General features: G+C 39.7%; 1 protein-coding gene across 3 annotated transcripts in view; it reads right to left on the bottom strand.

Moving 5' to 3' along the window:
- RB1 (RB transcriptional corepressor 1) overlaps positions 1 to 26,419 on the bottom strand; it is an 85,422-nt gene that overhangs the window by 38,499 nt on the left and 20,504 nt on the right. For all 3 annotated transcript variants that reach the window (XM_039326183.1, XM_039326182.1, XM_039326181.1), the window contains exons 6-17: positions 26,007 to 26,074; positions 24,004 to 24,114; positions 22,329 to 22,471; positions 12,938 to 13,015; positions 12,308 to 12,417; positions 11,455 to 11,529; positions 10,877 to 10,964; positions 7,858 to 7,974; positions 3,546 to 3,602; positions 3,424 to 3,455; positions 3,251 to 3,327; positions 2,849 to 3,051 (exon numbers count right to left, since the gene is read on the bottom strand). In XM_039326183.1, coding sequence (XP_039182117.1) covers positions 2,849 to 3,051; positions 3,251 to 3,327; positions 3,424 to 3,455; positions 3,546 to 3,602; positions 7,858 to 7,974; positions 10,877 to 10,964; positions 11,455 to 11,529; positions 12,308 to 12,417; positions 12,938 to 13,015; positions 22,329 to 22,471; positions 24,004 to 24,114; positions 26,007 to 26,074 — 1,159 coding nt within the window. The remainder of the gene's footprint in view (positions 1 to 2,848; positions 3,052 to 3,250; positions 3,328 to 3,423; positions 3,456 to 3,545; positions 3,603 to 7,857; positions 7,975 to 10,876; positions 10,965 to 11,454; positions 11,530 to 12,307; positions 12,418 to 12,937; positions 13,016 to 22,328; positions 22,472 to 24,003; positions 24,115 to 26,006; positions 26,075 to 26,419) is intronic.

Genomic DNA, 26,419 nt, shown 5'->3' with positions numbered 1-26,419 from the left:
TCACAAGCGGGTGCAACCCTGCTCGCCACTTGCTGGAGTGTCAAACCTGCCCGGGTTTCACAAATTTTGTGGCCATAGAGCTGGAGAGCTTGGCGTGCCACCACTCTGCTCCCCTTGCTTGCCAAAAGCACTAATTCCTTTTCCAAATTGCAAGAAGAGCTCCTAAATAATCCGTTCTGTTTCTCTGCTGCGTTTCTCCGCCACTGCAGAGCTGGAGAGCTTGGCGCGCTATCGCCCAGTTCACCTCACTTCGTAGCACGTGCTCCTTTTTGGACGCGAGTGGGAAGAAACCACCCAGAGGAAGCTGGCTGCTCCTGTCTAGCTTCTAGATTGGAAGGAAGAGGCTTGGCCGGCCAGGTTCTGCCTGCCCTCCCCTTGCTGCAAGATCTACTGAACGGAGACTTTGCACAGGTGCGGGGCGCGGCAATGCCTTTGCAGCTTTGCATAGCACACGTTGGCAGAACCAGCTTTCCACTCATTGCAAGCATGAGTCTGGAATCCCATTCACGGCCTCAGCCCCTAACCTGGAACTGGAAACAGCCCAAGGAGGACAGGAGGCTGACCTCAAATGTTTGGGCAAAGCTCCTCTTTGCACTCTGTTTAATCCTGGTTCCCCTCCAAGCAAGAATGGAATGGGAATTAACTTCCATTTCCTGACAGCTGCAGGGAAACAAAATAAGTTTGTGGGATTAAAAAAAAAGTTCAATCAAAACTTCCAACCTCACGATGGAAGTTATTGCACGTAATGACTTGCGCATTCGATTAGCGAATGCGTGGGCAAAAGCAGGGAGTGATTGAATTTGAGTTACGCCATTCACTCCTACAAATTCTCAGGTTAGGAATGTAATTGACAGGCTCCATTACATTCGTAACTTGAGGACTACATGTATAGGAGCATCTGTAGGATGGTTTTATCAATATAATAGTAGCTAAGGATTAGTTGTATAATTAAAACACTTGTGAGTACAGCTAAAACCAGAAAATCTTGATATATTCTGTGGAAATCACTTAGTATCCTTTTTTTTTACTGCAGCTTTGATTAGAGTTAAAACAATGTTTGATAACCATGACTATCTGAATACATTTGGACTGAACACTTTCAGAAGTAATTAAGCACAGGAATAGAAAATCTGTAAACTGTGAAATTGTAATACTGTTATTACCATAAATAATTAAGTCTCTGAAACAGTAGACCAGCAATCTCCAACCGTTCCGGTTTTGTGGACCAATGGGGGGGGGAAGGGGATGATTCTGTGCAAGCGGCAGGCGAGCATGTGCAGCTCTATTTGCACAAATGGAGTTACGTGTGCATCTTGTTCTCCTGCTTCACACTCAAGTGGATCTGTGTGCGTGCGCTCGCACTCACTTGCCACTTCCGCAGCCTGGCTCTGAACGGGATGTGGCCCAGTAGTGGGCCACAGCCCAAGGGTTGGGGACCCCTGCAGTAGACCACTACGGAAATAGTAAGATTTTTAAAAATCCTATTTACTTCTTTTAGGACTTCCAAAGTGCTGAATTTACCCTCTTAGTCGTTTTGGTCCCCTTCCAGGTAAAACAGTCATCTTTTAATTGCTTTAATGCTTAACTACAAAGTAGAAAACTCATGTTTTGTCCTTCATTTAATGATGCTGGTCTACAACAAAAATAAAAATTTATTGATTTATTTTGTCCTTTAGTTTACAAGTAGTCCTTGGCTTACAACAGTTCATTTAGTGACTATTCAATGTTTCAATGGCATTGAAAAAGTGATTTATGACCATTTTTCAGTTACAACTTTTGTTAGCATCCCCATGATCATGTGATCAAAATTCAGATGCTTGGCAACTGGTTCATACTTATGACGGCTCTAGTGTCCCGGGGTTATGAGATCACCTTTTGCAACCTTCTGACAAGCAAAGCAAAGGAAGCCAGATTAGCTTAACAAATGGGTTACTAACTTAACAACTGCAGTGATTCACTTACTAACTGTGGCAAGAAAAGCGATAAAATGGGGCAAAACTCACTTAACAAATGTCTCACTTAACAACAGAAATGTTGGGCTCAATTGTGGTCATAAGTTGAGAACCACCTGAATTACTGTGCGGTGATACACCATGGTTCTGAAGTTGACAAAACAGAGAACCCAAGAATTGTCCCCCCACTTATAATATTAGATAAGCAAAGATATTCTGTTTATAAGGTAGATGGAGTTGACCAATTTTCATTTTTCAATATTATTTAAACAACCCAATACTGGTTTCTAGAAGTGAGTTACGCCCTGCCTTTTTTCCCCAAAACAATAAACTAAAATTAAAGAATAAACTTACATTTGGTTTTTTTTAGTCATGGTCTTTGAAATCTAATGAAGATATTTTTCTTTTTCCCCTTTACATTGTTTTTAAATTCAAATTTTGTGTAACTGACCTATAACAAAGACAGGGGACAGAGGGAGTATGTAAAGGCATAGGTAGGATGCCCTAAAGAAGACCAATACTGAACTGACAAGAAAAGATAAATACTTCTATCCTGTTCAAATTGCTCTTTTTTTTAATAACCTTCCAATTCACTCTAAGGAGCAGTTGCAAATCCAACAACCAATCTGTATCCAAACACTGTAGAGAAGCAAAACTATTATAAATGAACAGAAAATGCCTTGGAATGTAGGTCTTCAAAACTAGTCTTCACAATTTAAAAAGTATTGTGTGTTCTACTGGGGAAATGGGTATCACTTCAACTCCTACCTCACTTAGACTATAAAATTGCCCTAGTGTAAATTCAAAGTTCACCCAATAAACTATACAATACAAATAATTTTATGGAACACAGACCTACCAATACCATGTTGTTATATGTTTAGAAAACAACTTACTGATTGCCATGCAAGGGATTCCATAATTTTGTGTTCACAGCCCTCCAGGTGTTTTATCATCTCTCTGGTCAAGCTTGGTTCTGCTTTAATGAAGCTTTCAACAATCATGTATAATTCAAAGGCTTTCAAATCCAGGATGTTGATGATCCATGGAAAAGACAAGTCTGTCTCTATCTTCATGCTCTGTGAAGCATTTCTTGAAGCTTAGGAAAACACAACTAATTAATTTGGAGCAACAAAGTCATGTATAAAATTGTTACACTAAGGTGAGTTATTACAAGACTTTACATTTAAAATAACATTTTAAAGATGGCAGATCCTCTATCACAGAAAATGCTTTGGGAAAAGAAGTTTGTCCCAGGAATGGCTGCTTGATAATGCTTCTAGTTAATTTGAACTTACTGCCATATGTAGCCATGACTAGCTCAAGAGCACAAGCCAGCAGAGAGATGTGGAAGATGTCATTGTTCAAGAGTTTGCTGTAAAAAAAACCAGCATACCTCAGTAATAACTTTTTATCATAAAAGCATTCTAAAACAGTTTTACAAAGTAGAGATATCTAAATGTAAACATACCTAAAATTATGAACTGACAGACGTTGTTCTTCCTGTAACAGATATATAACTAAAACTTTAGCATAGCATTTTACAAAGCTAACATTTAGAGTATTATAAAAAATAATATACTGAAAACATACCGACTTTAATAAGGATTCCATCACTCTATAGTATAACCTTACTCCAATTTTGTATCTCTGAAATAGCAAATAAAATATTATTTTGCAAGTGAAACATAATGCTACGAATACAAATTATTTAATCTCTTTTGTCAATTTTTGTGGAACAATTTAATTATACAGTACTACTTTAAAAAGTCTATTATGGCTAGCATCTAAAAATTTAAAAAATAGAATATGCCTATACAAAAAATCATACACAATACCATGACTTTTATAACACATATTATCTTATGACCTAAGAAATACTTCAGTATATAACATACTATTGGAAATATATTACAAGGAACTTTAAACTTTTCTTTGAGTAAAGTGCTAAATTTGCTTTTATCCTTTTATCTCTTTTATACTGCTCCAAAAAAATAAAAAATACATGCCACATATTTGCATGATATCCCTTCATGGGAATGTACCCAAAGCTATTGAAGAGAGCTATGTATTTAAAATATTAATCTTAGTGATATTTTGCAAAACCTATGTTAATTAACTTGAGAATTAGACAGAGACTCTTAGAAAAAGGTGGTCACTCAGGTAACTGAGTCCCAAATCATATGGGACAACCAGCACCTTGAATTGCAAGAACAGGGCAGGATTAGTAAGTATCACGCGGGCACTAGCCCCGCCCTGTCTGTGTTGCACGCAGCCCCGTACATGCACATGCGCACACACGCTCTTAAAATACTTCCCCCTCCCTTTCCTTCCGGTCCGCCAACCAAGAAAGGTTGGGGACCTCTGACATAGAGTACATTGCAATAATCTAAATGAGTGGTTACGAGGGCATGAGTAATAGTGAGCAGGGCCTACGAGTTCAGGAATGGGCACAGCTAGTGCGCTACTCAAGGTATACAAAATCTCTCCTAGGCACAGTCACCACCTGCTCTTTAAGCAGGAGCCATGAGTCTAGGACAGTGATGGCAAACCTTTTAGAGACCGAGTGCCCAAACCGCAACCCAAAACCCACTTATTTATCGCAAAGTGCCAGGGCCGCATCAGCATAGTGGTGCCCTCATGGGGGGGCAGGGAGGCGCCTCTGAGTGCCACCTCTGGCACGCAAAACCCGGGGGCACAAAAATCCGGAGCGAGAAGATAGGAAGAAGGGGAGAAGTAAGTAGGAAGGTTGAGAAGGAGGAGAGGGGGAGAGTGAGGAAGAAGAGAGAAAGAGGGAAGTAGGTTAGAGGGTGGATGCAGTTTGGGGGGAAATGGGTGAGCAATACCGAAAGTTGTGTGTATCAATTTATTTTATTTTTTATCTGAAGTATTTTTATGAATGTAATGTATTGCAAAATTGAAAATAAAAACTTTTTACAAAAAAAAATGGGCCACCATGCTGCAAGGCACAAAAACAGCTTGCTGTGGGGTGCAGATACAAGACGCTGCACCATGCAAGAACGGGGCAGGGCTAGTGAGTATCACACAGGCACTAGCCTCGCCCCATTTGCAGCACGTGTGTGCTCGCGGCCCCGTGCACGCATGCATGTAAAATGCTTCCCCCTCCCTTTTCTTCCAGTCCACCAATCAACAATGGTTTGTGACCTCTGCTCTACCACCTCTACTTGAGCTTGCTAGTCGGCCGCTTCATCTCCTTTGTGCTGGGTGGGGCTCCTGCTCTGGGTGGCAGTGGGGGCCTGAGGCACCTGCTGCTGGTGGCGGTGGCACATGCCAACAGAGAGGGCTCTGAGTGCCGCCTCTGGCACACGTGCCATAGGTTCGCCACCACTGGTCTAGGAGGACCCCCAGATTACACACTAAGTCTGTCTGGGGCTACCCCATCCAAAACTACAGATGGAATAATCTTGTCCCCAGAAGACCCAAATACCACCGTCATTCAGTGTTGCTAGGGTTGAGTTGGAACCCATCTAATCCCCAGCTACCTCCAGACACTGGGATGGGAATCCATGGCATCACTCAAGGGATGGGTGTCATTCATATTGATATCTCACAGACATTGTCTGTTAGCATCTTCAACTTATGCCAGGGATACTTCAACATCCATGTGTTTCTCAATTTTTTCATGCAAGAAATATTTTAGTACTTAAAATCATAGACCTGACTAGCTATCTGAGCAATTTCTGATATTTTATAAGTCTTTAGACAGTTTATTAATTCAGACATATTTACTAAATATTATTTTATAGAAGGATTTTTCTTGTTTAAAATATTTAATTAAATGCTTGATAATGTTACAGCACTCTTTATAATGGTAAAATAACAGCCAAAGTTGTAGGCCTCATCTTAGCCTCATTTTCTCTTTTCCAGTTGAGTAATGCCAATTGTTGTTTTTGTCTCTTCATATTTGTTTTGATCTCCTTGTTCTGAAACACCTCTTCTAGACATTTTGCATTTCTTAAATTCTTTAGAAGGGAATTTAGTGACGATAAGCAGCCAATAACAACCGACAGTCACCCAGAGTCACTTTATTGGTGAGATGGATGGCATATAAATTTAATAAATAAAAATAAATAACAATGAAGGAGAACATTTGTAGCTCAGGATTGAAATGAGGAATCCTAGGTGCTCTCTGAGCTTGCTTGTTTTCTTGCAGATGTTTCATTACCCTAACTAGGTAACATCATCAGTGCTGGTAAGGACTGTTGTTTTTTTTTTTGCTGTCGGTTTATATAAGATGACACCTTCACCATAATAAAAAAGGACCAATTAGAGAACACTTACAGAACCATCAATAACAATTTTAAAGGAATCCAGTTTACTACAGAAGAAGAAAATAACTCACTACCCTTCCTATCATCAGCAAAGACCACAATGGCAAATCTAGAAACGCAAGTCTTCAGAAAAACAACCCATCCTAACCAGGTGCTCCACTACCAAAGCAACATCCCAATCTCCCACAAGAAAAGCTGTGTGAGGACTTTATTTAAACGAGCCCAAACTCACTGCAGCAACCCAGAATAGTAAAAAAAAAAAAAAAAAAAAAAAAAAAAAAAAAAAAAAAAAAAAAGGAAATGGAGCATCGATACAACACATTTCAACAAAATGGGATACCCATGCAACTTCATCAAAAGGTCCTTGACCACTCAACCCAATTCAGCGCAACAAACACAAACCCTAAAAAGAATTACACTGTCATACATCAAGAATATTGCAGATATCACAAATAGACTGTTATAACCACATGGAATCAGCATAGCACATAAGCTAACTAAAGCCTTTCAAAACATCCTAAGCAAACCCAAAGACCCAGCAAGAAGAAAAAACAGGAGTCATCTACAACATACAATGTAAGAACTGCAACAACCACTAGTTAGGACAAACAGGCAGAAAACTGGCAGAACCCATCCATAAACACCAACTGGCAGTCAAAAGGCATAATGAAAATTCTTTAATTTCACAACATATAGACAGATTTAACCATAATTTCAGTTGGGAAAATGTGACCATCCTAGACCAGGCCAAATCCAAAAATGCCAGGGAATTTCTAGATGACAAATCAATAAACACATAAACATTAACAACATCTATAGACTATGCAAAAGAGACAATCAACCAACCCAAAAGAGAAAAAGACTCCAGCATCTCTCACCAGTAATCAGCACCCAGATCACCATAGATTAACTCCAAGGTCACCTTCAGACCAACAATCAAGTAAGCAATACCCAAATCAAGAAACTGCCACAGAGCCATTAGCTCAGCTAAGGAATCCCTAAGTCCTCCCCACCCAATCAGACAGGCAAGACACCGGAATATAAACTGTCAGCAAACAGCACTGCTTACTAGCACTAATGATGTTACCTAGTTAGGGTAATGAAACATCTGCAAGAAAGCAAGAAAGCTCAGAGAGCACCAAGGAGCCCCCCCCTCAAAAGTAAATAAATAAATAACAGGCTGGGGGAAGTAAGGCATTCAGCAGGCCATCTTCAATGGTGCTCCAATTCTAATTATTGTAGCACCTCAAATGCCATTCATTTCAATATATTTATCGGCATCACTGGTTTTTATTTCATTTCTATATTGTACCAACATATTGGATATTTATATTCTCATATGTTCTAGATTACACAGTATGTTTTGATAATAGTTTTGATAATAAAGTAGAACTGACATAAAAATTAAGTAGTTAAAATCAGCCTGCTTTTAAAGATAATTGCAGCATCTTATTTATGTTTCCAAAGGTATATAAAGAATGTGAATTAATAAGAATTATGACTCCTATACTTTAAATTCATTGCTTTCCCTAATTCAATGCATTCTTTAGTTCAGGATTTACCTACCATTTAAGAAAAAATAGATGTTGTTATGAATTATTGAAGAACCCTACCTGAGATCCAATTTCAGCACAGCCTTGTCCAACTGCTTCAGCAAATTTGTTCTTGAAGGTAATACCCATATTTTCTATTCTTTTCACTATTACTTCATGAGGATTAACTGTGCAGTTCTGTAATATTTGGAAGGAAAACTTTAGATACCACCATCAATACTGACTACAGACAGAGCTCAGAAAAACTCAAAATAGTAATGCAAGGTTGGAAGATGTGATCTGGCCAATAGAATCACCAAGGGTCGGACACGAGTGAATGGATAATATTATCATCATCAATATTATATTAGAAAAATTATCTTCAACTGAAGGGTGAGCTTTAGAAATATCGTATTTTTCCGTCTATAAGACGCACCTTTGTATAAGACGCTTTCCGCGCCGATCAGCTGTTCGGGGGCACGTTGAACAGCTGAGCTGGAAATCCGGAGGTTCAGCCGGCCGACGATCTTGCCCCCTCCCCTCTCCCGTTAGTGGCAAGCCCACAGGGGCTTGACACCTGCACCAGGTGGCATGGCAACCCACACAGGCATGCCCTGGGCTTATCATTATTTTTCCGTGTATAAGACGCACCTGATTTTTGAAGAGGGTGTTTGCAGGAAAAAATAGCGTCTTATACACGGAAAAATATGGTAGTACATTATTAAATCACTACTTCATTTTGTTAGCAACAGGTTAGGATTCTTTTAGTGAGAACAAACATATTTAAGAAATCAACTTAGGAGGCTAACAGGTAAGAAAGAGTCTTTGAATTAATTTAAAACTTAAACTCACAGATGTATTATTGCAACAGAAATACTAACTCTACCACGTGAGTTCTTTTTATCAGAGAAGTATCATTCCTATGAACATTATAGGCAGTATAGCAATGATTCCCACTCTGATAACCTCTCATTTATATATTATATTAACCTGCCTTTGAACATAGTTGCAAAATATGTAAGTAATATTAGGATCTGCTATTATAAACACATTACAACAAACTTTCAGAGTTTTTTTGTAACAGGGATGAATATTATAGACCTAGTTAGGATACAATATGACATGGAGGCTTGCTATATAAAAGAATGCCTCTCATATTAATAATACTTGTTTTTCCATTGGTTGGCAAAATATTTATTTGTTTTGTTTTACACTCATCTCACCATGAAGTGACTCTGGTCAGCTTACAACAGTGGTCCCCAATCCCCAGGCTACCGTCAATTACTGGGCCATGGCCTGTTTGGAACTAAGCCATGGAAGCAGCGGGTGAGTGCATGCTCACCTGCCACTCATGTGAAACCATTCCCTCTCTCTCCTCCCCACTGGTCCAGAAAGCCAGAAAGGTTAGGGACCGCTGTCTTATAATGTTAAAAAATAAATAAAACAATACAAAAGATGTACATAATAAAAAATAAAACACTGTAAAAATATAAATTATCAATTATAATTAAAAGATAGGGAAGGGGGGTGAAAATGGGGGGTGGTGGGATCTGTTTTATTTATCTATCAATCATCCCCAGCATGACACCCCTCCATACGTAACTAACATAACTAAGGACCCAGAATAAATTTCTGGATGGCTTACATTTTGCCTTTGCATTAACTGAGATTTTAGGATTTTATGCAATGATTGAAAAAAAAAAGGGGGGGGGGAAACAAAGTTTAGCCCATAAACCTGAAGTATGCCTATATTTACTTTAAGTTCAACAAAGGTCCTTGAATATCCTCCAATTTGAAGTACAGGCAATGGCCATGAAGCAAAGGACATTTTCTATGTCAGGTCCTTGCCATGTATGAGATGTTGCCCAGACTAGGACCAAACTGCTGTCATATCAGCACCACTTTCAAAATCCTGGGTTAGTGTTATGTATAAAACTCAACTATTGTCCCCTTGACAATGGTTATTGGGACGGTAGAGCAGGGAGATTGAGGTTGCTTAGGATGTTAATTATTTTCTACTTAGAATTTATTCAGAACAAGTAAAATAAATAAATGCATGTTGTAGGGGAGAGTAATCATAAGCTGTACACAAATATCAGTTCACAGAAACTGACTCATCCTTTCCTCCTCTTATTGAGTTCTAAAAAAGGTCCTTTGGAACATCCATATGTTTTAGAGAAACAGCTGGTGTGGGTTGTTTATGAGGAAATCCTGTCAACCATAGTGGACAGATACCACTGAATTTCATCCAATGATTCAAAAAAGAGAATATTAAATTTCTTCATAATTAGCATTTTATTATAACATTGTGTTTTTATTCCTGGTGGAAATAATACCCATCCTGCAAAAATCTTCCTTTTCCCAAAGTTTATGGCTTATCAGAGAATAAAGAAGTAAATCCTGACAAAATAATATATTTTAAAATATAGACAGAGCTATTTTAAAATGTATTTTTCTTTATCTCCTTTTTAGTTTAAAAAAGGCATATAAAGATCCTAACAACACTGAAATACATAAAACATAGCCTGGTTTTCCTGTGATGCTAAGCCATAATTTTGAATTTGCTTATAACATAGGCTTGTTTTAACAGTTGTCTTACTAGAATCCAGCTATTTCTGGTGTATTTTATATTCCATAAAAGCAATTACAAGAATAAAAGAATTCCTGTAATATTCAACTCCATTTAGTTAAACAATAAATTTTTGCATGCCCAGATCATACCTGAGCAAAAGCAAATATGAGGAATTATTAAATTTTGTTACTATCCTAACAAAAAATAATTGCAGAAATTAAGCAACCATCTTTAGAATTGCAGAAAAAGCACATACATAAACACTCTTCATAAAAACACACAATGACATAAAGAAATTTCTAATGTATTGGTGCAGTTTGCACAAAATAAGCCAACAAACTTGACCAATAGTAGTATACACTGCCAACTTCTTCACATGTCTACTTTTAAATAAATTGGCACTTACTAAAACTAACCATATCATGTAAACCGGAAGCAATTATTTCCAGTCAGAAATGAAACAAAACAAAACAAATCTGATACAAACTATTAAGAAGTCACAAATATAGTTAAATTGTTGCTACTTACATTAAAATAGAAGAGAAGGTTGTCTGAAGGAGTATCACTTGCAGAGTTTAATATTATCATTAACTGCTGAATAGTACTCATTGCAGCTCTAAAGTGAATAAAAAACATTATTAATATTTTCTGAAATACAACAGAATTTAAATACATTCCTCAGAACTATAATTTTAATATAACAACACTATAGTGTTCCCTATAATGATAGTATTAGCATCCTGTGAAGCATTTCAAACTACTCATATTATGAAGAACTTATTTGTAGCAGCAATTAAGTTGTACGACAATTTCAGGCATAGATTTGCTAGTGATCTAAGACATAAAATGTTTGCAAGCATTCTACTATATGCTGAGAAAACTACTATTATTAAAATATTTAAACCCCTACGATAGGCCTTACTGTTATATTTTTCCTTTGAAACTACAAATGTAAATGTGTGCAATATTTTAATAAAACCTAAATATTTAAGAAACTGACACTTATTTTATTCAACTTATTTAAATCTGTGAAACTTACAATTCAGAAATAATTAAAATAAAGTATTAAACTAATTCAATATTAATACAATTTAAATGATTCTTACCGAACAGGGGTTTGTGGAAGTATAATAGGAGAATCTTCACTTTGGTTTTTTGTAGGAGTTCTATCTAACTGTAAACTTAATATAAGAAAAATGTCTCTACATATACAGTACATGTCATGTACATATATAAAAGCTTCTTTTCTTAAACCAAGCTGAAATCTTTGGTCACATTAGCTCCCCACACCACTCATGACAGAGTTCTTGTTAATGGCAACGTTCAAAGAGGGATTGTTACATACTCCTAGTTGAGTTCTGAAAATAATAGTCCCTATAGTGAGGTTTCTTGCTTCATTCTTTTCAATTTTTTTCAAGATGTATTAGATATACATCTAGCACAAGGGTGTCAAAATCACAATGTCACATGACATGTCATGACGTATCGTGACTTTTTCCATTGCCGGCAATGGGGTGGGCACGGTTTCAGCATGATGCATCCGGCCCATGGGCCAGCAGTTTGACAGACCTGATCTAGCATTTATTCATTCTCATTTCCTTTAGCAAACCTCCCAGACTTAGGCTTGACTGACTCTTGCAATTCAAAATCATATCTACTTATTTATATTATAATTATAACTTGGAAGGATCAAGCACCCATTTTAGCCCACACTTCTACAAAAGCAGCAATAGCATTGCCAAAGCTGGATAACAATTAATAAAAGAGAGCATACTATCTTTAACCAAATTAGCCTCCCTTCTATTGTCAATAAGATCATAGATCTGGATATTCATTCTAATCTTCCATTTTTAAATGAGGTATCACTGCCTGTGAGGCAGATGAAGCTAATTCTCAATTTACTTAATGAATCAATAGATATTACTGGAATACAGACTATGCAAAAAAGAAATAGATTACCATTCTGGATTTTCATATTGCAAAGTCTCGTCTTTCTCCAGAAATAATCTAGCATCAATATCCTTGTTTTTCAAATACATTTCTTCATATTTGCTTGACATATCTTCAACCTTCAGTGAAAGAAAAATAGATTCATAGTGAAAATATGTTATTCATCTATAATACATTTATGTGTAATTTATTTTGGAAAACATTGTTTATACTCCATTTATTTACTCCATTTATTTTAAGAAAAGCTTTACATAAATGACCATTTAATGCAGTATTTCTTAAACTGGGCAATTATCACTAAGGGGATAATTTGGGCATATTCTGGAGGTAATGGAGCAATTTATAATTATTTGTTTTTGAGTTCAGGATCTGGTTTTGGAACTTAGTCTAAAATCAGAAAATGGGTTTTTGCTGAGTAATGACAGTATCAGGAAAAGGGTAATTGGATCAAACAGTTTAAGAACCACTGATTTTGTGTCATGTGACATTCAAATACATCTATATTCATAAAAAGTATTAATAAATTGCTAAGTAGCATTTCACTATTAGAAAAGTCTACCAAGGGGCAAGTTTCTAATTATCAAAATCAGATCAAGGATTCATAATGGCAAACAGATTTTCAAATTAATTTAGGTTTACCTCTGGAAGTCCTCTGAATGTTGTAATACCCATTGAATTCAGGAATGGAATAAAGCTAGTAAAGTAAACATTTTTCACCTAAAATTATAAAAGAGAATCAGTGTCGTGAGTGTTATTTTTCATACATAAAATGGCATAAAAATGTATGTGATTTACTATTATATTCAGTAGCATGAAGACATTGCTACATCTGACAAGACTTGTTATCTAGAATTACATTTAGTTTAGCACAAAATGCCTGTAAAAATATATGGTTTATGACATATTATTTGTATGAACTGTCCTAAGCAGATATATGCAAGACTGATTAGCATAAGTTTTGACCATAAAAAGAGACTAATCTTCTTCTTCTTCTGGAGTACCTTCTGTTGTTTTACCACCTGAAAACTAAGTTCACAGCATGTTTCAAGATCAGTTTTACTGATTCTATTACAAAGGAATGACAGCAAAGAATTACACTTTATTACATCCATATTAACAATATATATATCAGATGCTAACATATTATGAAAGCTATCTACAGGTAGTCCTTGACTTATCACAACTGAACCTGAAATTTTGGTCTTAAGTGATTGCAATTGTATGTCAAGTCAGCACATGACTGAATCTGACTTCACCACACTTTTTATTGCAGTCATTAAGCAAGTCACTGTAGTCGTTAAGTGAATAATGTGGTTATTAAGTACATCATTCGCTTGTCCGAATGGGTGTTTTTTTGCCAGAAAATGATAAAAGGGGCGTTGTCTTACCTGAACACCTTTTCTCAGTACGGAGATGGAGAATCCACCAATGGGTTTTCTCTGTCTGCCTGCTCTTAAGACCAAGTAGCCAAACTTGACACGCCCCCTCTTGCTAGGAGATCTAGTCTTGACGAGGGTGAAAGTGGCTGATGCTGGACGAGATGTTGGCTCTCAAATCCCTAATACCGGCCTAACTGACCTTAAGGATGGGTGTGGATTCTCCATCTCCGTACTGAGAAAAGGCGTTCAGGTAAGACAACGCCCCTTCTCCAGTACAGGAGATGGAGAATCCACCAATGGGACATACCAAAGCCTTACTTTCCCAATGAGTGGGAAATTGATAAGGCCGGATCAAAGTCCCTGGAGACCACCTGCTGGAGGACCCTCCGACCAAAGGAAGGGAAGCGGTCAATCCTAAAGTGGCGTACAAATGGGGAGGGCGAGGACCATGTCGCAGCCCTGCAAATCTCTTCGATGGACGCCTGAGCGGCCCATGCCGCAGATGTCGCAGCACTGCGAGTGGAATGGGCTGTGATATGACTTGGAGCCGGCAGGGAAGAAGACTGGTACGCCTCCGCAATACAGGTCCTAATCCACCTGCCAATAGTGCCAGCGGACACCTTCTGTCCCAGGGAAGCCGGGGGGAAGGAAATAAAGAGGCCCTCAGATTTGCGAAAAGACTCCATGCGCTTGATGTAATGCCGTAGGGCCCTGCGGACGTCCAGTGTGTGCCACTGCCGCTCCAAATCATGGGAAGGATTGGGACAAAAATTTGGCAAAATGACTTCCTGTGCCCTATGGAAGAGTGAGTTGACATTGGGCATGAAGGCGGGATCCAACCGAAGGACTACCCAGTCCCGGTGGAAGATGCAAAGATCATTCCTGACCGAGAGAGCAGCCAGTTCGGAGATATGTCTGGCTGACGTGATGGCGATTAAAAATGCAACCTTAAGAGATAAGGCCCGCAATGGTATAGTAGCAATGGGCTCAAAGGGCGGTTTCGTGAATGCGCAAAGCACACAAGGCAGCTCCCAAGAGGGATACCTGTGTACCACGGGAGGCCTAGTGTTGCATGCACCCTTGATGAAGGCATGTATCCTAGGATGATGAGCTAAAGGAACTGAATCCGCGCAAGTGAGCAACGTCAATAGGGCTGCCATCTGCCTACGAATGGTCGCAGGGGCCAGGCCTCTGTCCAGACCGTCCAGAAGGTAGTCTATGATCCGAGGAATAGTTAATTTGTAGACATCCAGTTGTCGCTTTCTGCACCAAAGGCAAAAATGTTTCCAGGTGGAATCATAAATGTGATTGGTCGACGAGAGGCCTGAATCATGGTAATTGTTCGTGGTGAGAATAACTCTTGCGTCATGATGATGCGCTCAAGCGCCACATGGTTAACTCCAACCACTGAGGGTCCGGGTGTTGGAGGACCCCCCTGGTGCAAGGATACGCGATGTGGGAGAATCTTCCACGGAGGAGACCGGGAGAGATTCATTAGGTTGGCAAACCAGGGCCTCTGTGGCCAGTACGGGGCCACGAGGATCACTTCCGCCTGCTCTTGGAGTAGTTTGCGGATGATCGCCGGAATGAGCGGGAGGGGAGGGAAGGCATAAAATAGACCCTGCAGCCACGGAGTCCGCAGGGCATCCATTCCGTCTGCCCCGGAAGGTAATAATGGGAGAAGTACCTGGGGAGTTGGGCATTGTTCGATGACGCAAACAAGTCAAGGACCGGATGCCAAACTTGTGGGAGATCTCGGAAAAAAGATCCAGATGTAATCCCCATTCTGAGGGGTCTATTGTAGAACGACTCAAAAAGTCTGCCTGTTGGTTCTTGACCCCCAAGATATGTTCAGCCCTGAGAGAGGCCAGGTTGGACTCTGCCCAGGAACCTAGCAACCATGCCTCGGACATAAGGGACTTGGACCTGGTGCCCCCTGCCGGTTCACGTGTGCCTTGGATGCCACATTGTCCGTGAGGATCAATACGTGATGGCCCCTGATCCAGTGTCGGAATTGACAAAGAGCTAAGTGTATGGCCCTGAGTTCCAGCCAATTTATGTTGTGTCTCAAGTCTGCGCGGGACCAACGGCCCTGTACAAACTGAGACTGTAGATGGGCTCCCCGACCGAATAGGCTGGCGTCCATCGTGATGGTGAGGCGGTCCGGCTCCTTGAAAGGTTACCCTTTGGTTACCGCTTGTGAGAACCACCAGCGTACCTGAGGGCGTGGACCGGGAGCCTCACCTGACGGTTGGATGCACTGGCATTCAATCGTTGGTATGGCAGAAGGAACCATTAGATATCACTCAAATGGAGTCTGGCCCAGGGAACTATGGCTATGAGGAGACCATCTTTCCCAGAAGCTGGGAGAGTAAGACCAGTGGAACGGTGCAGTCCTTGTACACTCGGCGAGGCAGGTCCCTGATGCTGACCACCAGCTCCTGGGAGAGATAGACCATGCAGTTTGTGGTGTCTATGATCGCTCCCAGGTGCAGAAGCCTGGATGAGGGAACCATCTGGCTTTTTTGGAAGTTCACCGAAAACCCGTGCTGTTGAAGGACCTGAATAGTTAGTTCCAGGTCCGACTAGGCTGCCCGGAAGGAGGACGCTTGGATCAACATGTCGTCTAAGTAACACTGTATGCATACCAGTACCTTCCGTAAATGGGCAGCTAGCACAGCCAGGATCTTGGTGAACACACTGGGTGCCGAGGAGAGGCCAAACGGGAGGGCCTTGTACTGGAAGTGACGGCCCCTGTAACAGAATCTGAGGAACCGCCGGTGATCTGGATGGATGGGGATGTGGAGATACGCTTCCGTGAGGTCTATGGATGCCAGGAAGTGTCCTTGTCTGATGCCTCCCAGGATGGATTGGAGTGATTGCATCTTGAACTTTTGTATGTAATGTAATATTTCAGACGTTTGAGGTCTAGAATTGCCCTCCATCCCCCGAGGTCTTGGGGACCACGAAGAGGATGGAGTAGAATCCCCTTCCCATGTGGTCCGGCGGTACCGGTTCTATGACCTGAATCTCTAGAAGATGCTGAATGGCCTCCTGGATTAATCCCTGTTTGAGTGGATCCCGAGAAGTTGGACAGGTGATGAAGCGACCCGGGGGACTGGCTAGAAACTCCAGGGACAGGCCAAACTGGATTGTTTGTAAGACCTAGGTGTCCATGGATATGAGTTCCCACTGATGGAAGAAGTGGGCAAGCCTTCCCCCTATGGGAAGTGCGGTGTAGGAGTCACTTGGACCTCCTGTAGGGGCGTCCTGCCCCTCAAGATGGCCTCTTGGATTGGTTCTCCTGCCTGGGCCGAAAGCCCGGTCTGTCATACAGATGGTCATATGGCCTGTCCTGTCTGGGTGTGTATGAACGGGAGGGCTGGGTGGCTGCCGAACCTGCTGCTGGCTGAAAGGACTACCTGCGGAAATAGGGAGCGGGACGTTTGTCGGACCGTTTATTCAGATGAGCCATGACCTTCCGCTTGTCCTTGTTTTCTACAAGGTACAGAGCCAGGGCCTCCCCAAAGAGATTATTGCCCAGATAGGGGGCAGTTGCGAGACACCATTTGGCCTTGGCATCGGCCTGCCAGTGTTTCAGCCATAGCATCCTTCTGGCTGTAATGTTGGATGCCAGAGACCTGGAAGCAAAGTTGGCCGACTGAAGCGTCGAGTACGCAGCATACTCAGTTGCCGCCACCATTTTGCTTAGGTCCTGGTGAGTCCGAATGTCCTCAGAAGGGACTCTGGCCTGAAGCTGACGAAGCCATAAGAGGGTGGTTCGGACAAAGAAGGACGCACAAGTGGCCGTTTTAATTGCCCATGCCGCTGATTGATGGGTCTTTCGGAAAGCTTGGTCTCATTTCCTGTTGTCTGCTTTAAGCGCCTCAGACATGTCCCCAGCGACCGCAGTCTGGGACTCCAGAGGGGTCCAGGCCTTGTCAACCTTGGGAACCTCCAGGGCCTCAGTGAGGTCTGTGGAGGTGCTAAAAATCTTTTTATTTGTCTCGCTTACAGAAGGAAAGGAGAAAGGGGAGACCCATTGCTCTTTGATACCTTTAAGAAATATAGAAGGATAAGGAACGCGGTGCTGGGCTGCCACCATTTCAAAAAATATCGGATTTGGACTGGAATCCGATGTGGCCTGCGGTCGAGGGAACTGATCGGACCCTATGTTTGCCGTTGAGGTGGCCTTGCAAAGCAAGGGGAGAAACAGGGTTGGATTTAACAAACCTCCCGACAGGGAGGGTTCAAGGGGAAGTTCCTCTTCCTCTGATAGATTGAAATCCGGCTGAACCTCACCTTGCAGAGATGAGTATCCGCTAATTGAGGAGGGTGCAGGAGATGTGGGTTCCTGTAATAATGGGATCCCCGTGGGAGGGACATAAGGTGGCATAGTTGATGTGGAGACCTGCTGCCCGGGTGGATTGAAGGACCACGCTGCTAGAGCGCGGTCCACAACCTTGGATAGCAGGGCCTCACGGCTGTCGGAGAAAATGTCTCCGATGTCTGGTCCCGAGTCCTACGGCCGTTGGTGTGAAGGTGGCCTGTGGAGCTGAACCCGAGGTGGTTGCTGTGTGCTGAACTAGCACAGAAGGGGAACAAAGTGTGGCGGGAGTCTCTGTCAGAGACCACACGTCCTGAGCCAAGGTTGAAGGACCTAAAGGAAGGTCAAATTCAGGGGCCGCCATTTGATCCGTCTCTAATCCGGCCTGTCTCTGTGCTCTGGAGAACTCCTTCTCCAGAGACTGGTGCCTATGGCTAGCTTGCTTTTCCGCTAATTTGGAAGGCTTCTTGAGAGTGGCCTTAGCCTTGGTTTTGAGCTTGCCTGTCGTTTCCTGTTCAGAGGTTTTGTGCCGGCTGTAACTGGAGGACAGGGAGGCAGTGCTCATGGGTTGAGGCACTGTGGAGTCCTCCATCCTGGGTTGAGCTGTCTCAGGGAAACTGAGGCGGAGCTCTGGCAGGCAAGCGGTTGGCGGAAGCGAAATTGGAGCAAGTAATGAGGACTGTTCCCCTGACCACCTGACCAGAAATCAAATCTATCTGGGCTTTGGTCATGGCAATTGAGGCTGATGCCGAAGGCACGGTTGGAGACCCGCTCTGGGCTCCGCCTGGAGGCCTTAGGTAGCCAGTCAAGGTGCACCAGATAGCCCAATGAAGGGTGCAGAGGGCCTGAGAAAAGACCTGGCAAGGAAAGTATGAGGCTCAAAATGGCGGCTGGGCAATTTGGGCATGGTTGTAGAATAGCAAGTGATATGGAAAATGCCCCTCAAATGCAGCCTGGGTCAGGCCAACTACTGCGACTAGGCTTCGTGGGGCCTAAAGAAGCGCCCATGTGGCGTTCAAAATGGCGGCTGCCGGGAGTTGCAGTAGCCTATTGTACACCCAGAGCTGTGCCGCCTGAGCAGCAAGGCCTGAAAAGTTTGAGTAACTGAGCCACCGATGAAGAACAGAATTAGCTAGGGCAATGAGAAGGCTGTTTGAATCTGCTTGCCTTTGGCAGCAACCCAAAATGGCGGCTGCAACTTGTTCTCCACTGAGAACGGCCTCCGCAGGCCTCAAAGGCAAAATTTATCAGTGCTGGGGTGATCGTGTTAGCAGTGCTAGACACTGCACCGGAAAGGTAACCAGCAAAACAGTCTCCGATCGACAGGAAAAAACGAAGCTCCGAAGTCTGAATTTAAATTCATTGCCTTCGGCAGCAATTAAAATGGCGGCCGCGGTTGTCCCAAGCCGCCGGAGACGACTCCGGGAGCCTCGAACTCAAATGCTGAGTCACAGACCTGCAGCGTGAAATTCTGCCCGGTAACTCAAACAAGGGGAGGATGAAGAATATGTTCGAAGCAGTATTTATTCAGAAAAGTTTTCCCCAGAGCCATGGGGAAAGGGAAAGAAGAGAAAGCTGCAGAGGCCTCCCCCCACCCTTCACACCACAAATCGTCCAATTTGAGTCAGCACTGATCCCAGCGCTGCAGGGGGATAGTAGGGAAGGATTCCCAATCTGTATTATTTAATTAAATTGTTGAGGGAAACTATTAGGGAAAGGAGAATTCACCAATGGATCTCTAAACTGTTATCTGCTGAGAGAGCCAAACCTGACACGTCTTCAAGAGCTTGAGACCAAGTCAAGACTGGATCTCCTAGCAAGAGGGGGCATGTCAAGTTTGGCTACTTGGTCTCAAGAGCAGGCAGACAGAGAAAACCCATTGGTGGATTCTTCATCTCCTGTACTGGAGAAAAAGTTACAAAACAGACCACAGTATGCTGCAATGTGAGCAAGAATGCCAAGTGTTCAAAATGTGATCATGTGGGTGTTTTTAACTTCAAAGATGGGTCGTAATTTTTTTTTAAAATTTGTTGAAATTTTGAACAGTATTAAGCAACCAGTTGTAAGTCAAGGACTATCTGAAATGGAAATAGTAGGCTAGCCCTGGGAGAGTTGCTTTCATCACTTCTGCAACTACTGACTAAATATCAAAACTGTACAAATATTAAACTGATTATGACAAGAAAAAGTTATTGTTGACAAATACAATTCATTTAAGTAGCGTGAAATAATCCTTCTAAAGAAGATATGAATGCTGTGAACATCTAGGAGAGAGAGAAAAGAGGCTTAGATATTGGAAACTTATCTAATATTGTTTCCATATCCAATAAGTAAGAGGAACTGGAACAGTGTCCTAGAAAATATCAACTAACTAGTTAACTCCAGAGAGTCAGTTTGGGCTAGCAGTTAAGGCACCAGGCTAGAAAGCAAGAGACCATGAGTCTTGCTTTAACTATGAAAGCTAGCTGGGCAGGGTATATTTAATTTAAATCAACTCAATTTAAATTATGATTTAAATCACTAGTAAAAAGGCTTGATTTAAAACAACTTGATTTAAATCATAATTTTTAAAGAGCAACTGTCATCTCTGTCCTGCAGCGGCTCTTCCTCTGACCCACTGTTGATTCACCAACAGTCCCATTCACTTTAATGGGATGGCTGGTGATGCAGCAGTGACACAACAAGGTGATGGACATGGCGGGCAGCAGGTGAGTGGATGCCCGCTAACAGGCGCTGCCATGATGGATCTGAAACGACAGGTGCTCTTTAAATATAAGGACTCATGCTTGCTGGTAGTTAGAATCATTAATATTATTATTTGCAAACAAAATGAAAATTTCCTATTTAGAATAATAAACTGTCAGGTTAGTAAAACAGCAATATCAGAACCAATTTTAGGTTAATAGGTTAATCACACATAGTTGGAGAACTACTCCAATTCTTTTATTTAATTAAAACACTTAGAGCCTGGTACAGATGCATTTCTTCTCAAACAATCATACAGTTTGTAGTGTACATAGATTTGCAAAACAATGGGATAAAGGAATATTCCTGAACTTTGTTTTATGATTTATGTCATTGCTACTATAAAATTGTGTGAATGCATTGATGCAATGCATGTTATCTCAACTTGCAGAGCTTGGATTCATTGAATGAGTTTACAAAAAATGTAAATATTGCAGAATATACAGTCTCATGCTACATAACTAAGCTCTATTTCATGCTGAATAAACTATTAATGTATCTTAAATAGAAAACTATCTTTAGATTTTTACTCCAAAAACATTTTATTAAAATAAATGTGATAAAAATAAAAAAAAATTGGATTTAAATCAAAACAATGTTTTATTTATTTTTTTAAAAAATCATTGATTATTATCTACCCTGTAGCTGGGTGATCTCAGCTCAACTCACTTCACATGGTTGCAGTTGTGGGTAAAATAGGAAGAAGAAAGTGAGTTGGATATGTTTGCCAACCTGAGTTATTTGTAAAAAAATTAAATAAAGCTAGGATGTAAATAAATATATAAATAAATTTAAAAATCATGGAATTTGAAAAAAAAGTATAATGAAAATATAGGCTGGGAAAAAATACTGTAGAATTTTTTCAAAAGGTTGAATATTCATAACCTCCATAAAGTTAATTATTCATTAAAATATAGAACCAACAGGGTCCGAACATGTCAGCTACTTAAAAATCCAGAAATGAATACCCTTTCTATTATATGGACCCCAGCAATTTCCAGGACCTTAATGGAAATAAAGAGAAATTTTTCAAGAAAGCCTACAAAAACTGATACGCTGCTGAATTTTCATTCATATTCCATAGGTGATAAAATATAATTATAATTATCATAAAATAATTTCAGTTTAGCTAGTGAAATCCTAACGGGTTTATTTTTATTTAGGATTAGCATTGGGTATCTGTAATAATAAATTAATCATGTTCTACAAGTATCCTTGACTTATAACAATTGAAATCAGAATTTTGCTTGTGAAACAATGCCATTATAAAACTATTCATTAAGTCATTGGACCCAATTTTAAGACCATTTTTACCTTGGTAAAAGGGTGTAAGGGAGAATTGGAGAGAGTGTACAAGGATGTGGGAAGATATGTGAGGGACTCCTAGGACCAGGAGTAACCATCATTCATTCAGTACCACTATAACTTGGAATAGTCACCAACTGAATGGTTGTAGGACTATTTGTATATTTCTTTTTTTCATTTTTTTTGTATTTCTTTCAGTAAAACTTGGCAAAATAAATTAAAATAAAAAATATTTTGTATTAAAAATACAAAATTCTAAAAATTCTATTCTTACCTCATCCATATTACAATCATATTCTTTACAGAGCTCTTCAATAACCTTGATGTCTGTATCAGTTTTTGATGTTCTTGTACTTCTATTCTGACTTTGTCTACTTGTACGAGATGAGCCATTAGCAGATACTGCAATTACAGATTCTATGGAAAGAAGCAATTGTTTGCTTATTGTAAATGATTATTTCAAAATAATAAGCAAAGTTTAAAAACTGCTTTCAAGTATACAAAAAAGGATTTATTTACTAGATTAGAAACTGTCAGGCACGAACAGATAGACCCACACATGCTTAAGCCCTCCACATCAGGCTGGGTGCTTCCCGAAGGAACTATTAAATGAGAGTCAGTGTGGCATAGGTCATAAAATTTGGGACATGCATCAAGAAAATCTAGTCCATTCTCAACCACAGTAGCTATTCAATGATTTTTGGGCAGGTCACTCTTAGCTCAGCATGATAGGACTGTTGTTGTGGGGAAAAATGTGAAGAGGGGGTATATTTTCTTAAGCTCCTGAAGGGAGCTTAAGTAAAAAGTAAGTTTTGCAACATTTTATAATCTTTCTTGGTTCTAAATATGAATATGAATCAGCTGCTAAGCATCCCAATTTTGATCACATGCAATGGGGATGCTGCAATGGTCTTAATGTGAAAAATGGTCATGTCACTTTTTTCAGTGCTGTTGTAACTTCAAACGTTCACTAAATGAATGGCTGTTGGTTGAGGATTACTTGTAAATAAAAATGTTTTCAGAGGAATATTAACAAGTGAGGTACTTGTGGCCTTCTGAATACTGCCTTTTGAACTCCCATCAGCTTTAATGTTCAGATACAGTAGCAATTTCAAACCAATACTGTAGTCTTTGATTGGTCATCCCTATATAAATCAAAACATGATATTCCAGCATTTTTAAGACTAGTTTACAAAATACAGTACATCTTCCAATCTGTAATGAGAATATAAGAAATTTGTTTCACTTTTACTTCTGGAAAAAAATAAATATAGGAATGTTTATTCTCTTTGGATTTGGTAATGTCTTTCTAGTTCTCCAGTTTTTATAATCACCATTAGCATTACAAAGAGATGTAAAAGAAACAGACAAATATCTTTTTGTCCAGCATGATAAAAATATAATATTAAGCCAGTTCATATACTTGCATGGGCTAAAATAAAATAATGCATATACAATAATGTATTAATTTTCATTAATAAAGCATGGTTAAAATTTAAAAATTTCTATTTGGGCCTGCTGTTTTAGATCATTAAATGAAAAAGTGCTATATTGCAATGAAATATCAAATTGTAGTCCAAGGAGTGTCAAAACCTGGGGATGAAGTTAAAAAAGAGCACTCAGCCTAGAATCTCTACGTAGCCACAAGCGGACTAAGGCCAACCCCCCTTTAATTCAGTTGACCCTTATCTTACTCCTAGCAGATACTATTAGTTGAGAATATTCCTGCACATAGACATGAGTAACAATAAATCAGTTTAATTGGACCATGTGTGGATCTGATCTTTTGCGCCTGACACAAATGGGTTAGAACAGTAGAAGAAAGTGATAGTTGAAATGAAAACACAGCTATAAAATGTATAAGACAGGATACCATTTTTGAATTGTTATAACTATTTTAATATAGTCATTATTATTATATTTGTTAATAAAACATATTAAATCCTTACTATATGGTTCTTTCAGTAGTGCAAGGGGTAATTGTTTGATACAATAATCAAAAACACACAGCAGAAGCTGGAAAGAGATAACCAAATCATCTTCCATCTGCAGTATTTTTCCTGAAATATTAAATAAAAATATTTGTGCTGAATATAAATCTTTATAAAATAAGACTTTCTCTTTTGAAATGTTCATCAAAGCCATTATAAAATAATTATTTGGTCTTTTTCTCCTGTACTCCCCTAGTTCAGAGGAAGCCCTAAAATTCATTAAATGTTCGTAATAGCATGGTCTAGTGGTTAAGACACCAGGCTAGAAAGTGGGAGACCCTGAGTTTTAAGTCTGTCTTAGCCATGAAAGCCAGTTGGGTGACTGTGGGCCAGTCACTCTCTCAGTCCAATCCACCTCACAAGGTTATTGTGGGAAAAACAGGAGGAAGGTGTGCTGGATGGGTTTGCTGCCTTATTTGTAAAAATAATAAAGGTGAGAGAGAAATAAAAAATAAGTAGAGGAATACTGAATTTCAGCTGGTACAAATATTAAATATATTCCTCTTTCTTTTGCTCAGATAAATTGATAAGCAAATCCTTATCTCTGCTCTACCAGAACAGTGAGCCACTATATTGCGTGTTTAAAATGTTGTATTGGAACAGAGAAAACGAAGTTCAAGTTCTACTAGACCAGTGGTTCTTAACCTGGGTGATATTGCCCCCCAGGGGGCAATTTCATTTTTCAGGGGGGCAATGGAATGAAAAGGGGCGACGCGGGGGCGAAGGAATGAAAAGGGGGCGATATGGGGGCAATGGAGCAAGAGGTTTTGGGGACACTTTTGAGACTTTTTCATACAGTGAATCGCTGTATATCTGTCGTACAAAAATATCAGATTGCTTGCTATTAGTGGATTGAATTGTGTTTTCAAATATTCCTCCCGCTAGCTTCAGTACAGAATGCCATACATATGTGAATACGCATCGCTTATCTTCATGCGCATTGCGCAGCAGCCTCTACCCATACAGAGGCGCGCCATTGGCCAAAATGGGCAGTGATGGAGGGGGGAGCGCTTCTTTCGAAAAATCGCATGCTGAGTGGCTCTGTAAAACATTTTGTGTCTCTTTGTATTGTACTTTTGTAGCGTGCACTCCAGTTCGATATTATATTTTCTTTGTGTCTTTTTATTCCTTTTTACAGTGTGCATGACCATATATACTTTCCTCAAATCTTAATTTAGTTTCAGAATTTTCGTCTTGAAATTCTTAGTTCCTGCATTGTGATTTGTTCTTATGCCCTTTTTATATTTCTTTTTGCGTCTAAATTTCACTTGTAATTCAATCATTAAATGTTACTGTTTTTCTTTTCGGGCATTTCACTTTCTTGCAATTTAATTTTGTTTTCAGTGATCATTACATTTAAGTGTCTTGAATAAATAAGATAATAATGAAATACATGTATCACGAAGTTTGGGAATAAAGTGACGGGTGGTACCAAAATTTTTCACACAGTTGAGATATGGGAAAAAGACTGGAAATAAATTATTTGCATCAATATGTCCTGATGACAATTTTAAAGAAAACAAAAAGTGTTTGCATAAATTGAAGAATTATTTCCTATGTTGTGATTGAGAGGTTATGTTGGGGGAGGGGGGCGATGACAACTTCCTCATTGGCTTAAGGGGGCGATTCGTTCAAAAAGGTTAAGAACCACTGGGCTAGACCATGAAACTCGTTGGATGGCACAGGGAAAGTCGTTTTCTTATTGCCAAACATTTTTATTATAGAAATTATATGAGGGAACACTGTCACTTACAATCCTTTGAGATCTCAGAGTAAATAGAGATTTTAAATATGCTATAATATCACTCAATAATATTAACTATTATTTGTTTTTATTGTCTTGAACCAATAAACCAAAAATTCCCAAAAATACTTTGCTAATCAAACTATTATTTCAGTTATAAACACAATTTGAAATGAAGTAAATTCCACGTAATAATAAATTATTTAAACATCCATACCTTTTGCCAAAAGAAACATAATCCAGCAGCGTTTTATAAATAAGCAAGAACTTATTTCAGCACAAGTTCTACAAATAAAACACAGTAAGATTTCACATTTGACCTTTTAAAGCAATTGTAAATATAGTGGCTACATATTTTGCATGGCATAAACATTTTTCATAGGCAAAAAAAAAGTTAAATAGGAATATTTCATTTACATTTTTAGAAAAAATGTTAACATTACACGACATCAATAAAAGTAAAACAACATGACTGCCCTCCTGCTATTAACTTTATCAGAACTCATAAAAATTCAAGATAGGAGCAATAGTTTTCACTTTTTTGTAACATCAGCTTGGATCAATAGCTATATTTCCTAGTCTATGTTCTGAACTTATTTCAAGTTACCTAATTATGGTGAACGTATTTCT

The sequence above is a fragment of the Crotalus tigris genome, unplaced genomic scaffold, assembly GCF_016545835.1.
Source record: "Crotalus tigris isolate CLP2741 ecotype Arizona unplaced genomic scaffold, ASM1654583v1 scf7180000024340.7048381, whole genome shotgun sequence".
Lineage (NCBI taxonomy): Eukaryota > Metazoa > Chordata > Lepidosauria > Squamata > Viperidae > Crotalus > Crotalus tigris.
Note: the sequence above shows the minus strand (reverse complement) of the source record. Positions and strands in the feature narration are given on the sequence as shown.